Raw genomic sequence first — 16943 nt, forward strand, 5'->3', positions numbered from 1 at the left:
TTTCTGGGTGAGAACAATCCCTTCTCCCAAGTTTTCTGGACAAATATCTAAAAGCTAATTAATAACAAATAAGCCAAAGATTTTTGGCTTCTGGGCACCATCTTAACAATTGAGGTGGGAAGAGTTTCCCTGTCTTCACCACCTGCTCAGCCCTCTGGTCTTGGAGGCTGGGCTGGATGCAAGGTGAGATCCCTTGAGTTCCAGTGGCTCCACAAAGGCAGAGAAGGTACCAGATGACTCAGAGCCAGCCTAGCTCCTTGGGTGGACTCAGAAATAGGAAACAGTGGGAGGGAAGAAGGAAGTGGTTAAAAGGTACTTCCTGTGACTTGGAAGATGGGTGGGAATATGATCAGCCCTAGGAGATGGGAATGGGGTTTGGGATCGAAGGCTACGCCTGTGCACTTCTCCCCAGGAAACGGTCACACACGCTCTCACCAGGATCATGACAACAGGTAACATTTAGTCAGAGCTCACCACCCACTGTGTTAAGGCTTACATGACAATTACTATAAAGATTTACATACACACGTTATATCATAGTCTCCTCACAACACATCTAAGAGGTAGGCACCTCATTGTCCCCATTTTGCAGGTGAGGGAACCAAGGTTCAGAGAGGATACTTGGCTTGGCCAAGATTACACAGCAGAGAGTGGTACAGGAAGCTGGGTTGGGTGACTACAATTTCTCTCAGAGGCTGGGTGGCCACCGGCTTCCTTGCTTCTCTTGAACAAATCTTCGCCACCACTTTCTGCTCTTCAGCGTCAGTGTGGGTAGAGAATGGGAGTGGGCAGGGGGAATGAGGGAAGAGGTGAGGTGTCAACAGGTACGGATGGGCAGCAAAGATTTGAGCAGTGCAGGTGGAGAGCCCAGCCAACTGGGGAGGAAGCTCAGGAGTCTGAGGAAAAGGACAGATGATGAAGGGGTCTCTGGGTGTATGGATCAGTTGGAGCGTATGGTTTTCTCGATCCAGGGGATGTATTTGCAGATCTGGGTGTAGACAGCTGGATGCTGGGCAGAGCCACAGGGATAAACGCCCCATGAAAGAATGCCCTGCAGGGTCTCATCGCAGACCAGGGGTCCACCTGAGTCACTCTGGGAGTGGGAGGAAGGAGAGATCAAATGAATATGCCAGTGTGAGAGCTACCACTTTGGGGTCTGGGATAGTGATGGGACAGGCAGGGGCTGGGGCAGGGGTGGGTTGGACTGGGATACAGATGAGGTTGGGGTGGGGTTGGAATTAGGTTATCAGGTTGGAGGGTGGGTTGGAGGTGGGGATGGAAGTGGACTTGGGGTCACGAAATTTGGACTGGGAGATGAAAATGGAGATGTGTTGGGATTATAGTTGGGATTGTAGTTCATGGTGAGTGACAGGATGGAGATGGATCTGGAGACAGGGATGGTGTAGAGATTTAGGAATGGTTTGAGGATGGGAATGGGGTTAAGGATAGGAATGAGGAGGGGGTTAGGACTAGGGATGGGTTGGGGTTTGGGAATGGAGTTGGGGGCAGGGGTGGGTCTTCTCCCTCCCATGAGTCAGAGACCTTCCCGGGCCAGTCCGTACCTGGCAAGGGTCCTGGCCCTGGTCCAGTCCAGCACACATCATGTTGTTGGTGACCACACCAGGGTAGAAGACCTCACACTCTTTAGGGCTCAGGATAGCAACCCCAGAGCAGCTCAGGCCCTTGTTGTACTTCACTGATGGGAAAATACGCTAGGTAAACCCCGGGTCCAGTCCCAATCCCCAATCCCCTGGGACCTAGGAGTCCAGACACAAGCCTGTTCTGATCCCAGATCCCAGGCCCCCAGCCCCTCCTCCCTCAGACTTAGGAGTTCAGGCTCCCAGCCTCTTTCTCCCTGAGATACAAGCCTCAACGCCCCCTGCTCTTGCCTCTTCTGGTGGCCGTGGTACCCCACCCAGCAACGTGGCACTGGTCTCCAGGCTGGGCACAGCGATAGGGCAGCCGCAGGGTCTGGATGCGAGGTCCCAGCACAGCAGGCCTGGCCAGCTTCAGCAGCATGAGATCGTGCTCATCTGTGCGCCTTGGCAGGATGGGGCCTGAGCCCTGGCGATACTTGGGGTGGACAACATGTTGAGTGGTTCTGCGGAGCTGCTCGCCCTGGAGAAGCAGCAGGTGGTCATCTCCGATTCGAGCCCACAGTGGCCTGGGGGAGGGAAGAGCCATATGGAGGCAAAACCTTCATTGGGACTGGGTCTGGACTCTGAGTCCTTGAGAAAGAAGGTGCAGGCAGTGGGGTGGGGGCAGACACCTGGGTCCTGAAATTGGAGGGGTCAAGGGAAGAGGGGTTTGGAGGCGGAGACTCTTGAGTCTGCAGGAAGAATGGGCTGAGGGGAGAAGGCAGTTGCGAATCTGGATTCCTGGACACAGGGAGCAGGAATCAGGTCTTTGAGCTCTTGGGTTATGCTGAAGTTGAGGGCTGGGGGCCTGGACTCCTGGGTAAGCCTACCCCTTCCTTTCTCTATAATGACATTCAGCTCTTCCTCCCTCAGTGGGGACTCATGAGGTGAACCTTTTCTTAGTTCTAAATTCCTGGCCACACTAGACCCTGACTTCTATCTTGCATACAGCCAACTACTCCTAAATGGAACCCAAGGAAGATGAGCTGGACAGGAGTGATGGGACCAGAAACACTGAGAAGGACCACACCGCCCCCTGGTGGCACTGCACAAGCCCCCGCCTCTCCTCCTACAGGAAGCCCTCCACGACTGACCCCACCTTGAGCTGAGTTCCAAGGGCCCCAACCCTCATAGCCCCTCCGTGGCGTCCTCGAGGAGCTCCCCATACTTGTTGTTCACGCAGTGCGCGGCCGTGAGCACCCAACTTTGGTCCACCAGGACGCCCGCGCAGTGGAAAGAGAGGCCATTGAAGAGGGAGACGTGCCAGGGCTGCGAGCCGCGCGCGCACGCGGCGCCGGAAGCCGCAAGGTCCGAGCCAGTGCCGTTTATAGGGAGCAGCGCCTCCGCGGCTAGAGAAAGAAAGGGAGGTAGGGATCAGAGCAGGCAGGGCAAGGGCTGGGTTTGGGTCGGAGTGGGGCCACGGAACCAGGCTGCGGGGGGCCACAGCCGGATCAGCAAGGAGGAGAGAATTGGGGGTCCCACGTGAACTGAATGGAAGCTGGCGGGGAAAAAAGGCGTGAAAGTGGAAGGAGGCGGGGACAGGGTGGAGTGGAGTAAGGAGACAGACCGGTGTGGGTCTGCAGGGACTGAACGAAGCGCGCCTAGGAGGGAGCTGGGCTAGACAGCGGCAGGGTGGCAGGGGGCGGAGATAGGACGCGGAGGGTCGGGAAGGGCGGGGCCAGAGCCCGGCGGGGCGGTGAGGGGCGGAGATAGAACGCGGAGGGTCGGTAAGGGGCGGGGCTAGAGCCCGGCGGGGCGGTGAGGGGCGGAGATAGAACGCGGAGGGGTCGGGAAGGGGCGGGGCTAGAGCCCAGCGGGGCGATAAGGGGCGGAGATAGAACGCGGAGGGTCGGTAAGGGGCGGGGCTAGAGCCCGGCGGGGCGGTGAGGGGCGGAGATAGAACGCGGAGGGACGGGAAGGGCGGGGCCAGAGCCCGGCGGGGCGGTGAGGGGCGGAGATAGAACGCGGAGGGGTCATAAGGCGGCCTGGCTAGGATGTGCGCGTTGATAAGGGAGCGGGGTTAGAACGGAGCTGTGGGAGAAGGGGTGGGGAATGCCGAAACGGGATTAAAAAGCGGCGTGGGCAAAACGGTGTAAGGCAAGACTGGATAAAATAGGACGGAGTAAGAAGAGGCGGGGTAAGGGGAGGAGAAGGAATAAACGGGGCGAGCAAAGGGTAGTAGCGATCCAAGCGGCGTAAAGGGAACGGGGCCTGAAGTGGGCGGGACACCAGCGAGACACCGGCGGGGAGGGGGGAGCTGATTTCGGGTGAGCCCGGCTCCGGGTCGCTGGGTGCGTGCTGAGGTCCGGAGGAGAGGCGGGCAGGGGTTGGTGATAAGAGCACACTCTCCTCCTGTCAGTCGACTCACCCCAGAGTTGCGCCATCAGCAGAGGCAGCAGCAGCTCCACCAGGGCCCGGGTGCCGGAGGCGGCGGAGAGGTGGAGGTGCGGGGGTCTCATGGCCAGGACCGGGGCTGGGGTGCGGGAGGAGGGTTAAAACCGATGCCCTGTCTGAGACCGCCACCTCGCCGTGCCCATCCGCCCAAGCCTGGGCCATCCTAGCCTGCCGGGACTCGTTTAGCCTTAGGCGGACAACCGCAGGGGCGGGCGGACGGGCGGTTCGGGCCGGAACATCGGTAATGGGCGCAATTACACTAATGACGCCCCTCGTCGCGCCCTCCCGTCCTCCCCACGCCCGGTGGAGCGCCGTCCAGGCCAGGCTATCCCGGCTGCCAGCCGCGCCAAGTGCGGAGTTTCACCCTCCTTTGCAAGTAGGGTTGGGGTCCGAGGCTCAAAGCCAGCGGGAGCATCTTTCTCAGCAGCTGGGGTCTTCTGCGTCCCTCAGAGAGGAAAACCGAGGCTCAAACGACTCCTGCCCGTGGCCCGAGGGTCCCCACCCATCCTTTCGCCATCCGCCCCAACCAGGGTGGGGTGCATCCCGCTTCACCTGGGAGTCGTCGGTAGGAAGGAGGGAGGAAACCCAGAAGTGCCTCTGCCCTGCCTTGTGGGCCGATGAATCCTCTGCCCAGGGACCCCTGTCCAGACCTTCCCTTTTAACCCCGAAGAGCCCGGAAGCTTCCCCACCCTCCCCGCTCAAGGGTTTACTCACTCCCTTTCCCCCTCCCTAATTATACCGTGGGCGGGGTTGGCACCCAACCTGGGTCCCAGATTCCTGCTCTGGGAGGGGCCCTGGAATACAGGCTTCCCCGGTATCTGAAATACTCTTATTGAAGCTGGATTCCATGGGGGTTTTCCGGGTCCCCAGTTCGAAGAAGTCTTCCCAGGTGGGGATGGGGGGAGAGCGTACCATTAACACAGGGAGCCTAGGGGTGGGGGGAAGAGCGGTGATTGCGATAATGATTGAGAGAGAGGAAATAAACAGCGAAACGCATACCTAGAGTGACAAGCCGGAATGCGTAATGGGAAAGAGGTAGATAAAGTAGATTGAAGGAAAGAGTAGGAGAGACTGAGACTGAATCCGAAAGGGAGACTGTAATAAACCGAGGCTAAAAGGTAGATAGAGAGGGAGGGAGGGGGAGGGGGAAGAGGGGAGAGAGAGAGAGGACAGGAGAGGAGAGGAGAGAGAGACAGAAGAGGAGAGGAGAGAGAGAGAAACAGGAAAAGAGGGAAACTTGAAGACAGAAAGGGAGAAGAGAAAGAACAAGAGGCAGAGAGAGGGATGCTCTGTGGCTTGAGCCCACCCTTACAGCTGGAGCAGTGGGTTCTGTGTGTCCCAGTTGTCTGCATGTTGGGGGGTATGGCTCTTCATCATACCTGTGTGTGGCCATTTCATACCCTCACTGCCATCTGCGTGTACTCCATGTAACTAACACACAGGCCTATGAACCACAGGAGGCCGAGGCTGCAAGGGGCATCACCATCACCTCAGCCAACTCCCTCATTTCAAGTGAGGAATGGGGGGCTCAGAGAGGGCAGTGAGTCACAGGAGGTCACACAGCAAGGGCACCAAACAACCGGGAGGCCCTAGTTCCAGCTCTCGGCTTTTATTCCTCATGCCAGTTACCTCCCATGAAAGGTGAGCAGAAGGTTGAAAAAGACCCTCAGTTTTGGATTATTTGTGGGACATCTCCAGCGAGAACTGAATTAACTTCAGAGGTTGTCCAGCTCAGTGCTGTCCAATAGAACTTTCTGCAATTATGGAAATGTTCTGTCTGTGCTATCTAATACGGCCGCCACCAGCCACATGTGGCTGTTGAGCATTTGGAATGTGGCAAGTGTGACAGAGGAATTACAGGTCTGATTTTATGTAATTCCAATATATATCTATTAAATGTGGCTAGTGGCTACCGTATTGGCTAGTACAGGTCTCAATTAACTACCTCTCATGGAAGATGGAAAAAAACAGTGATAGTTTCCTCTTGCTATGTCTTACTATGTGCAGGCTGACTTACTTACTGTGCTGTTATACTTTTACATGCACAATTTTACAGGTAAGGAAACTAACTGAGCCTTAATCAAGGCAGTTTCGCTTGGTAGTTGAGTTCCCCTTGCTTCAGAATCCTTCCTCTTCTACTTACTGGCTGTGTAGCCATGAGCAAGTGACTTCATTGCTCTGTGCCTCAGTTTCCTCATCTGTAAATGGGTATAATAATAGTACCAACCTCATAGGGTTTTGTGAGGATTAATTGATACATTTAAAAGACATTGGACCAGGGTTTGGCTCATAGTAAGCAGTCAATAGATTCATTTATTCAAATAGTAAATATTTATTGAAATTTTGGTGTATGCCAGTAACTCTCTTTGGGGCTGGGGATATTACAGTGAAGAAAATAGCTCTTATCATTCCCAGAGTCACAAGTTAGTCTGAGTCAGGATTTGAATCCAGGTCTCACTGATTCCAAACCCCAAGTTGATTATTAAGCTATAGCATCTCCTGTAGTAAAGGAGGCCCAAAGAAAGTTCATAAAGGGGTCCTGCTTAGGGTTTCTTATTAGCAGAATGAACAAGAATCAAATCGCCAAATAGTTTGGTGGTGTTAGCCCGTGGTGAGTGGGTCCTGTCTAATTGTTCTTCATAGTCTCCTGGATCCAATCCACATATTTGCAGACTTTTGTGTAGACACCGGGCTTTCTGGTGACAGCACATGGATCCTGGCCCCAGGAGATAATGCCTTGAAGAGACCCATTACAGACCAGAGGGCCCCCAGAATCGCCCTGGGCATGAAGAGAGAGAACCAGTCAGAGAAAACGGTTGGTCATGATGTTAGGAAGAAGGTGGAGATAGATGGTGTTGGAAGCAGGACAGAGATTGAGGATGGGATTGGCAATTGGATTGGCAATAGGCTTGGGGATGAGGTTGGGATTATGGGTGGGAATAAGGATGGGGTTAAGGCTGAAAATGGGTTTGGTCTTGGGAGAGCGCTGTGCTGATCACACCAGTGTCGGGGCTTTGGATCCCCATACTGGCCAGCCACCAAAAATACCGAAAAACAAAAAACAAGAAACAGACACACACAAAACACAAAAACAGAAAAAAAGAAAATGGGTTTGGGGATGGTTGGGGTTGGAAATGCGGGTGGGACTGGGGATGGAGCTGGGGATCCTGTTCAGGTTAGAAACGGGAACTGGGGATGAAGATGGACTTGGGGTTGCAGGGGGCGGTGGGGCTGGGGTTGGGGATGAAATTGTGGATGTCAATGAAGATGTAAATTGAGGTTGAAGATGGGCATGAGGATGTGGTTGGAGATCCAGGCCCTGCCTTCTGACCTGGCAGGAGTCCTTGTTCCCTTCCTGAACACTGGCGCACACCATGGTATCTGTGACGTTACCAGGATAGGCGTTCTCACACTCCTTGTGCTCCATGATGGAGATGTTGGCACATCGCAAGGTATGGGGCAGGTGCACTGTGGAAACAGCATGAGGGGTTTGAGGAATTAGCCTCTCGCCCCCCTTCCCCCACTGCGGTGCTATAACCCAGCACCTGGGAGAATCCCTGTCCTGCTTGCTTGCAGCCAACTCATCTCTCTGCTTATAACAATGGCAATAGTAATGCTGTTGAGTAAATTCTTTATGCCAATTGCCCTGTATACATTATCTCTGATCCAAGATGGGTAGGCAGGTGTGATTATTCTCATTTTGTAGAGGAAAAAAACCAAGGTTCAGAGAGGTGAAGTCACTTGACTAAGTTCCTACACCTGGAAAGTTGCGGCTCTGGGATTGCACATCATGTCTGTCTGACTTTGAAGTCCGCCCTCCCCAGCCCTGACATTTTCCGTTCTTCCTTTCAATTTATCACACCTTGAAACGCTCCAGTATCCTTCTCTTGCATCACTATGAATCTCATCTTTGAAGGTTCCTTGGGTCCCCTGTGTCCTTCCACAATCATGACCATCCCTCCTCCCTACCCTCATCCCCCACCCCCCTAGCCATGTTCCCTTCTGGAGCCCCTACACTGGGGGCTGGATGTGGTGCCCCAGCCAGAAATGAGGCAGCGGGTGCCAGCGGTGACACAGTGTGACGACAGAGTGAGGGGTCTCACGGCCCGGGTGATGAAGGCTGGTGCTGCCATTTTCACCAGCATGATGTCATTGCGGTGGTCTTTGTTTGGGAGGCTGTTGTTGAAGCCCGGGTGTGGGAAGGACTCAGTGGCCATGCGGGTCTGCTCACAGACATCCCGCTGCTGGAGGTTGTGATCCCCCAGGTGAACTATGTAGCTGCTGAAGTGGGAGAGATGGTGGTCAGAGATGGAAAGGTAGGGAGAGACATGAGGTGGGGGCCAGGGAGAGAGATGAAAAACATATTCGAGAATGAAGAAACATAACTCCACTTCCAATCTCATCTCCATCTCCCACTGAAGCCCTCTTCCAAGCCATATCCCCAACCCAACACTCAAACCCATTCCCAAGACGATCCCAGTTCCCATGTCATCCGTCCTCCATCTTTAATCCCAACTCATCCCCATCATCTAACACTACCCTTTCCCCATCCCTGCACCCCAACCCCTGTACACATTCTCCCTATCCCCAACCCCCTCTCCATCCATCTCTCCCTCTCCAGCCCCCTCCCGGCCCCCGCACCCACGGCTTGCGGCAGTGGGCTGCTGTCAGGAGCCATTTGGGGTCGATGAGGGTTGCCCCACAGAGCAGCCGTGTCTTCTGGAACAGGGCCACCTGCCAGGGCTGGGAATGAGGAGGGCACTCGTACCCCTTGATGATCCTGGTCTCTCCCCCTACATGCCCTGGAGGGGTGGGGGCAAAAGAGGGGGCTCAGGCAGGAGAGGAGGTAGGCCAGGAGGACTCCCAGAAACACGGGTGGGGAGGAGAGAGAGGACGGGTGGTCTGGGCCCTGGTCTGTGACCCACTAGGGTGTGCTGTACTCGTATGGATGGTCAGGCATTAGAGGACTGAAACACTTCTGTGATTCCAATGGGTTGGTCAGGAGCTGCTGTTCTGAGCTATTTGAGTGATACCCCACCACGCCAGCTTCCCTAGCCCCTCCCCTGGGACCTCCTTGACCTCTCCTCCTTCTAGTGTCTAAAGGGATTATGCCTGGTATAGCAAGAGACATCCAGCACCTCATTATGGCTGGTCTCTGTTCAGATGCCATATGGGTTGTTCTATATTTTGAGTATCAGCCTTGTCAATGGCCAGGCACAGAGAGTTGGGGGATTCTAGAGATCTTAGAGGGAGGTCCCTGCCCTTCCCCATCCCCCACCGTACCTGTCACCAGAGCAAGTGTGATGAATCGCAGAATCGTCATGGCCTGGAGCGGGGAAGGGCCGGCCCCAGGTTCCTCTGTGAACAAGGAAGGACACAGGGGCCAGATCACTTTACGGGAAGACTAGGGGCTGGCTCATGCTCTCTCCTCTCCCACACCCACTCTGGCTCCCCACTTCTCCCCACCCCTGGCTGATTCCTCCAGAGAGAAACAAGGTTTGAAGAATCCCCTTGTTCTCACTGCACCCTGACCTCCAAACATTTAAAATAAATCTTAGGTATGGAGGGTGGCCTTGGAGGGGGCTGATTGCAGCTAGAAGCTTCTGGTATGCCAAGAAGAATGTGGAAGTTGCTTTTTAAGTTAGCCACAGGACCTCCTAGGCACATTTTGGAGAATGTTTTTCTTCCTGTTTACCTGAGACCTGACCAGGTCCCAGAAGCTTGGGGTGGGAGGACAAGGGGAGCTGGGCCTCCACTGGTAATCATCCCATTTTTGTTGTCTCAACAGCAGGGTGATATGGAGTCTTGAGGTCTGCCCTGGATGAAGTAGGGGACTCAGCCTGAGTCAATGTCCTGGTGCCTCTCCTTGCTAAACCCCTGACCCTGTGAAGGACAGCTGGACAGGGCTGGGTGGGGCTGGTCAAGGGGAGGGCCAGTGCCCTCAGCTGCCCTGGCCAGGAGGTGTGGAGGGCGGAGGGCTGGACTTGGCTACCAAAGCTAGAGTCAGAGTTCATCAAGACTAGGGGCAGCTGTTTAGAGTTGAGAGAGCCAGAGAGAGGCAGAGAACCCTGACCCAAGCAGAAAAGGACGGAGCAGAGGGAGAAATGGGTGCCTTGCCAGGCAGAAGAGGACTAGTGTCCTGCGGAGGACAGGCGCGTGGATGGGGCCCTTCCCCTCCCTCCTGGACTCACAGGCTCTGGCTGGGGCTCTGGGGCCCGGCAGTTGCAGCTGAAGCAGGCTGGGCTGAAGAGAGAGGCAGCAGGCAGGCGGGCAGGAGGGGGTGGCCCTGGGCGGGCGGGCCCAGGAAGACTGGCCTCCAAGCCCTGCCTTATTGCCCTGGGGGCGGGGTGTGTGTGGGGACCTCCCCGGCTGGCTGGCCCCGGGCCCCTGAGCAGTGCACTGCCCTCCTGCCTCTGTCTGCTCTCCAAGCCCCTCTTCTTTCTTCCCTCCGTTTCCCTGCATGTCTGTGTTCGTCTGTCTGTTGGTCTCCATTCTTCCCTTTCCTGCCTTCTCTCTGAATCTTTTTCTCTTTATCTCTGTCGTTTTCTGTCTGTAACTTTTCTTTTCGTCTCTATGTTTCTGTCCCTATGTGTCTTTGTCTATCTTTGTTCCTTTATCTCCGCTGAGAATCTCAGTCCCTTTCTGCATGTCCCCGTCTCTAATTCTTTCTAGCTTTGTATCTCTCTATGGCTCTCGGTGTCTCTCACTTCATCTCGGTCTTGCAGTCTTTCTCTTTCTCGCTCCCCCTCCACCTCTGTCTCTAAATCCCTTTCCTTCCATCTGATCTCCCAGTCTCTGTCTGTCCTCCTGAGCTGGCCCCTCCTTCCCCACAGCCCGAGCCCAGGTGGGCCCTCGGCCTCCTCTGGGCCCCTCCCTTCTCCTTTCCAAGGGGGTGGGGACTGAGATGTCTCAGAGGTGGGGCTGCTGCCAGGCTAAGGGGCAGGACAGGAGGGTGGGGGAGGCAGGTCGGAGCCTGTGGGAGCCGAGGCCCAGGAAAAAGAAACGAATCCTCTGTGGAGGCCTCAAGCCTCAGGGCTCGTCTGGGGCCTCACTTCTCTTCTGGCCCTTTCCTCCTCTCCCCTCTCCCCACCTCCCTGCCCTCTGAACCCAGTCGTGGCACTTACTCGCTGCTATGTGACCTCTGCCCGATGACTTCCAGTCTCTCAGCCATCTCGATTTCCTCATCTGCAAAGCCCGAGTGCAAATTCCTACTTCTCCCGGCTTGTTTGTTTCTAGTGAAGTCTCTTTCCTCCCTCAGTTTTCCTCTCCTTTCTCCCTTAACCAGATGTGGAACAAGGCAGGGTAGGCCTAGGTTCTGATAGCAGTCAGCCCTGGCCTTAAACCCTGGTTCTGCCTCTTCTTGACACTAGGACTACCACTGTGACGTGGGATGAGGAACTCCACCCCTGTAAGGCTCAGTTTCTTCATCTGAGAGATGGGGTGACAGCCCTGCCTGGGGGGAGTAGGTTGGGGTAAGGCCTTCAGTAGAGCGTGGAAGGAGCCGAGCACAGCGCGGCACAGTGAATGTTCCTACTGCTGTTATGATCACCCCTCCCTCCCTCCCGCCTGCAATTCCCCTTAAATGCATTTGGGAGAAGATGTTATCTTCCTTCCAGAAAGGGTTGGTGGAAACAGACCGGCGTGGGCAGGATCATTTTTTTTTTTTTTGTCGTTTTTTTTGTGACCGGCACTCAGCCAGTGAGTGCACCGGTCAGTCCTATATAGGATCCGAACCCGCGGCGGGAGCGTCGCCGCGCTGCCAGCGCAGCACTCTACCGAGTGCGCCACGGGCTCGGCCCTGGCAGGATCATTTTAAGACATAGGCTGGGTCTTCTTGCTTTCCAAGGCTGTGGCCAACCCTCAGTCACTGCAGACATATTAAAACAAACCCACATCCCACATTAAATATAACGCATGCTTGACTGCATAAAAATCAAGCTGCAATTGGCTAGAGGAAAGAATGTTATGTTTTACAGACATTTAATTAAATGGTCATGAATTTTTATTTTGTACTTTTCATTTGGTATTTCAGAGCCAACAATTTTCTTTTTCCCCCTCAGGTCCTTCATGGGCCCTTGAAAAGCTTATAAGCTCTGGGCACTGTTCCTATCATGCCAGATGGGGAAAAATGGTCCTTACTTTTATTGTTATAAATAATTTTTCTACTCCATTTTTGTATGACACCTGAGAAAAAATTCTCACCCTTTCTAATCTCTATTTCTACACCTGTAGGTAGAGGAACCGGTGAGCCATCCCCCCAGTCTCAACAAGCATGGGGACATCGGATAGACAGACACAGCCCCTCCTTCAGTTGTGTTTATTCCAGACAATCACACATTCCTCCCACTCCAATCATGAGTCCTGGAAGGGCTTGCTGGAGTTGGGATTCCAAGACATTCCCACAACAACAATAGTGAGAGCGAGGGGTGATGATGAAGGAGATCTAATGCTCTGAGGGCCAGGGTGGCCCCCAAGTTGAGGGGCAGAGGAGGAGGCATGTCAGTTGCTCCTCATAACCATCTGGATCCAGTCCACATATTTGCAAACATTGGTGTAGACTCCTGGGATGCCTTCTTGCCCACAAGGCTCCACGGATCCCCAGGACACCAGACCCTGAAGGACTCCCCCACATACCAGGGGGCCCCCAGAGTCACCCTGGAAGGAAGAGGGAGAAGGAGTACTGCCTGAACAAGGGTAAAGTCCTATTCCTGTTTTTTCCCCCCACCCCCCAACCTATTCCTGGGCCTTGAGGACAGTGGCTCCGAGCCGGGACATTGGAGAAAAGAGCAGAGCCAGGTTTCTGAGGACAAAGGCAATGGCTCACCAATAGGGAAGAGGGTGTCATTCCCTGGGACCAATCCCAGGGAAGAGGGTGTCATTCCCTGGGACCAATCCCAGGGAAGGAGGTCGAGACCCTCTATAAAAGGTAGAGAATTCTCTAAAGGACAATGGCTGGAGCTCTTCCCAACGAGCGAAAAGAACACTGTCTTCAATGACCAATCCCAGGGAAGGACAGCAGGACTTCATAAGGGTAGAAGATTCTCTCAAGGACAAGGCCTGGGGCCCTGGCCTTGGGTCTGGGGTACCCCAAGAGGTAGGTATGCTGAATCAGAGGGTAAGGGGGTCCACTGACCCCCTTTCCTATCTCCATCCTCAAATATATCGCTCCTAACCTGGGACAGCACCAGTGGAGGACGATATGGGAAAGACTTAGAGCCACGGAGACAGCTCAGTCCCGGAGCTCTAAGTCCTGGCTAGCTCTTTGCCTTTCCCCATCCTCTCCCCTAGTCTCTTCCCCTCTCTCTCTTTGTGCCCCCTGCCCCATTTTTTCTTCTCTGTTCCCTCCCCGCCTCCATTCTGTCTGTCTAGCCCTCCCTCTCTCTGTCCTCCGTTCCCTGGTCCTCTCTCCAATTCTCTGTCTCTCTCCAGCTGTTATTCTGTGCCTCCTCTACTTTCTGACCCCGACCCCATCTTTCTCCCTCATCCCCTTTTACTGACCGCCATCAATTTCCCTCCTGTTCTCGGTCTCTCCCGGTTCCTTCTCAGTCTCCCACTTCCTGCCTAGGTGACCATGCATTGCCTGTGTTTGCTCACCTGACAGGCATCCTTCCCGGCGATGCCGCCCGCACACAGCATATTTTCTGTGATTCTCCCAGGGAACACAGCACGGCAGGTGGCATCAGAGACAATGGAAATGTTGAGGCACTGGAGCAGGTCTGGAAATGGACCTGGAGATGGAAGATGGATACTGCAGAGCCCCTGAAGCTCCCCACTTTGAGGCTCCATACCTCCTCCCAAGAAAGTCCAATCCAAGTCTACACTCCAGCCCCCACCAACCTCTATTACAATCCTAAAACCTGAAATTTCAGATTTATAACTCAATTTCATAGTGACTCTTGACCCTAGATCATTGGCCCAGTCCCCTTGACCTGTGGCCTTTGACTTTCAATCTTATAACCTGATAATCCCAGCTTGACCTAATAATGTCTTTTCTCTGTCTCCTGACCCCATGTCCTTGTCTTCACCTTAAGCTCCAACATCAGCTCTGCATCCTCTAAACCTTCACTTTATTGGTTTCAACTCCAAAGCGTCTTCTGATTTTAGTTTATTTAATCCCAGACTCCACGATCCCTATCCTCTGTCCCCATACCTTAAACCCTATGACTTCCAATCTCAGACATGTAATCCCTGATAGAATCCCAATTTACATCCCTAGATTCTGACCAAATTGTGCAACATTTAGATCCCATGACATCAACTCTACAATGACCTCTAACCCCAGAGCCCCTGACCTGACACCCAGATCCTGTTTATCTATGCCTTTTGCTCCAGTCTGATGACCACTGACATTACTCTGACTTCCAGCCACATCCCTGACCTTGACTTCTGACTTCACACCCAATCCATTAATCTCTTTGACTCCCAAGACCTCAATCCACTATGATCTATGACCCCCAAACCACGATCCTGATGTTTGACCATACATCAGGACTTTTTACCCATACTTCTTCTGAGGTGTCATGACTTTTGACCTCTAATCATCCTAGACTTTTACCCACCCTGACCCCTGGCCCTGGGGTTCCCTTACTCCATGGCTGGTTGGTGGTGCCCCAGCCTGAGACATGGCACTCAGTGCCAATGGTTGCACAAGTGCTGGGCAGGGCCAGGGGCTGGACACTGCGGGTCAAGCGGACAGGCGTGTTAAGCCGCAGAAGCCGGAGATCATGGTCATGGCTCTGCTGGGCTCCCTGGTAGCTGGGGTGGGTCACAGAGAAGCTGCTGCGCCGGATCTGCTCTGTCCAGTCTAGCCGGCTGAGGCTGTGTTCCCCCAGGCGCACCCAGTACCTGTTGGGGGTCACAGCACCTCAGCGGATGGCAGGCAGGGAGTCCCCTGGGTACCCCCGCCATGGGCCACACTCCCAAGGCCTCCTGCCCCCCTCTGCTGCTGTGCATCTCAGGGTCTGTCCTCTCCCTTTCTTGCTCTTATTCTCTAAGTCTCTCCCTTTCTGTCCCTCGGTCTTATTTCTGACATCATCTTTCCATTTCGGGTGTTTATCCCATTTCTCCTCCCGGGGCACTGCATCTGTGTCTCTTTCCAATTCTCTTAGATAGCGAGGCCCGTGAGGGCAGAGACATCTGTCTGCCTTCCTCACTGCCTATTCCCACGACCTGGCATGGAGCATGTGTCAACACTGTTGACTGAATGACCAAGTCAATTATGAATGACCTCTCTCTGTCCTGCTGGTGTCTGTCTCTCTCTCTCCCTGAGACTCTCTGTCTTTTTGCATCTGAGCTCCCCTTTTACAAAAAATTCTCGAGCATCAGATCTAGCAAGCCCAATCTCTCATTTTACAAATGGCACCACTTGGGGCTAGAGAGGTGCCAGATGTATTCTCTGAGGTTGCACGAAGAGTTTGAGTCAGACATGGGCCCAGGGCCAAGACTGGGCCAGTCAGGGAATGGCTGGGGCTGGTAACAGATGTCATGAAGGAAAGAAGGGGACATGAGGGAGTGGGAGGGGGTGGGTGGACAGGTTCCAGGCCCTCCACTCACTGCACCCCACCCCAGGCCCACTGTTGAGGAAGTTCTACTACTTGTCTAATCTCCTACTCTCTTGTAAGACCAGCTTTTTACCCGTTGGCACACTCCCTTCTCTGTCACCCTACCCCAGCACTCGCCTCCTCCAATTCCCACCCCTTTCACCCACCCCAGGAAGAGAACAGATGTGAGACTTACCTGCCACTACAGTGAGCAGCTGTGAGGACCCACCTGCGGTCAATGAGAACCCCCCCACAACGCAGGTTGGTGCCCTCAAACAGCCCCACCTGCCAAGGCTGTGAGTTCCGCACACACTCAGTGCCACCAACAATCTTCTGTGTGTCTGCCTGGCTGAGCCCTAGGGATGAGGCATGGGCCAGAGAAATAAGGCCAGAGACATAAAGATTGTGGGTCAGAGAAAGGAAGAGAGAAACAGAGATAGATAGAGAGGCGGACGCATAGAAGGAGAGAGAAACAGGCAGTAGAAAGGCAGAGAGAGACCCAGTGGTTTATAGAAAATGACACAGTGAAATGCCAAAAAGACACAGATAGGACCCCTTGGCCTCCCTCTTCCCCTCCTCAATACCAGGCTGAGGGCCAGAGCGGAAATGGGGAGACAGGGGCCTTCTCGTGGGGGAGGAGGGACCCACCCCAGTCCTGCCCTCTCCCTGCCCTGGGAGAACTCACCAAGAACACACAGGAGCAAAAGAATGCTGAGCCCCATGGTGGGGCACCTCCAAGGTCTGGGGGAAAAGGTGCGGAATCTCAGAGGTTGCCCTTTCCCTGTCCCGCTACCTTTGCCTTCTTTTCTTCTCTTTCAAGGTCACAGAGGAGATGACTTACCTGTTCTCTCTACCTGTTCCCCTCATGTCACCCTATCACTGGTGACTGTCTGTCCCCTTCTCACCTTGTCTGTGTGTCTGCTGGATTCTCTATGTGACTATCACCAGTTCAGCCTGTCTGTTTCTCTGCTATCTTTCTGTACACCTACCTGTTACCTACCTGCCTGTCCTTTCATCTGCCGGCCACCCTGCCAGTCAGCTTTCCCACTGTCCACCTGGCTCTTCAGTCCCCTGTCATTCTGCCCCACCTGTCCCCTCCTCTCTGTCTGCGCTGGACTGGCCGCTGACAAAGCTTTTACCTCTCTTTGTCCCAGCCCATCCAATTTCCGTGTTGAGGGAAGGGGTGAGGAAGACACAGGCAGGGCATTCTCTAATCCCATAGAAACTCTTCTCAGCTAATGACACTTAATGGAGCTTCACAGATAAATGGAAGGGGGCGGGAGGAAGGGACGCAGGGTGAGATGACCCAACCCCACTTCCTCTTCCTTCTCCCCAAACCTGCCAGCAGCCCCTGGACTGATGACTCAAAGTG

At 54.3% G+C, this 16943-nt stretch overlaps 2 protein-coding genes across 2 annotated transcripts; both read right to left on the reverse strand.

Moving 5' to 3' along the window:
* Positions 1-477: 477 nt before the first annotated feature.
* Positions 478-4650, reverse strand: LOC134374070 (kallikrein-10-like). Its single transcript, XM_063092262.1, has 6 exons — positions 4584-4650; positions 4006-4110; positions 2806-2986; positions 1890-2164; positions 1563-1696; positions 478-1093 (listed from the first exon to the last, which is right to left on the reverse strand). Exons 2-6 carry the CDS (start codon positions 4094-4096, stop codon positions 941-943), a joined length of 834 nt encoding a protein of 277 aa, XP_062948332.1. The 5' UTR covers positions 4097-4110; positions 4584-4650; the 3' UTR covers positions 478-940.
* A 1739-nt stretch (positions 4651-6389) lies between these two features.
* Positions 6390-16293, reverse strand: LOC134371851 (transmembrane protease serine 9-like). The gene is made up of 13 exons (XM_063088751.1): positions 16257-16293; positions 15768-15927; positions 14620-14876; positions 13626-13759; positions 12571-12686; positions 12388-12450; positions 10223-10274; positions 9727-9751; positions 9315-9389; positions 8677-8833; positions 8047-8312; positions 7363-7499; positions 6390-6810 (listed from the first exon to the last, which is right to left on the reverse strand). The coding sequence occupies exons 1-13, from the start codon at positions 16291-16293 to the stop codon at positions 6658-6660; spliced, it is 1632 nt and encodes a 543-aa protein (XP_062944821.1). The 3' UTR covers positions 6390-6657.
* Positions 16294-16943: the final 650 nt, after the last annotated feature.

The sequence above is a fragment of the Cynocephalus volans genome, chromosome 3 (assembly GCF_027409185.1).
Source record: "Cynocephalus volans isolate mCynVol1 chromosome 3, mCynVol1.pri, whole genome shotgun sequence".
Classification (NCBI taxonomy): Eukaryota; Metazoa; Chordata; class Mammalia; order Dermoptera; family Cynocephalidae; genus Cynocephalus; species Cynocephalus volans.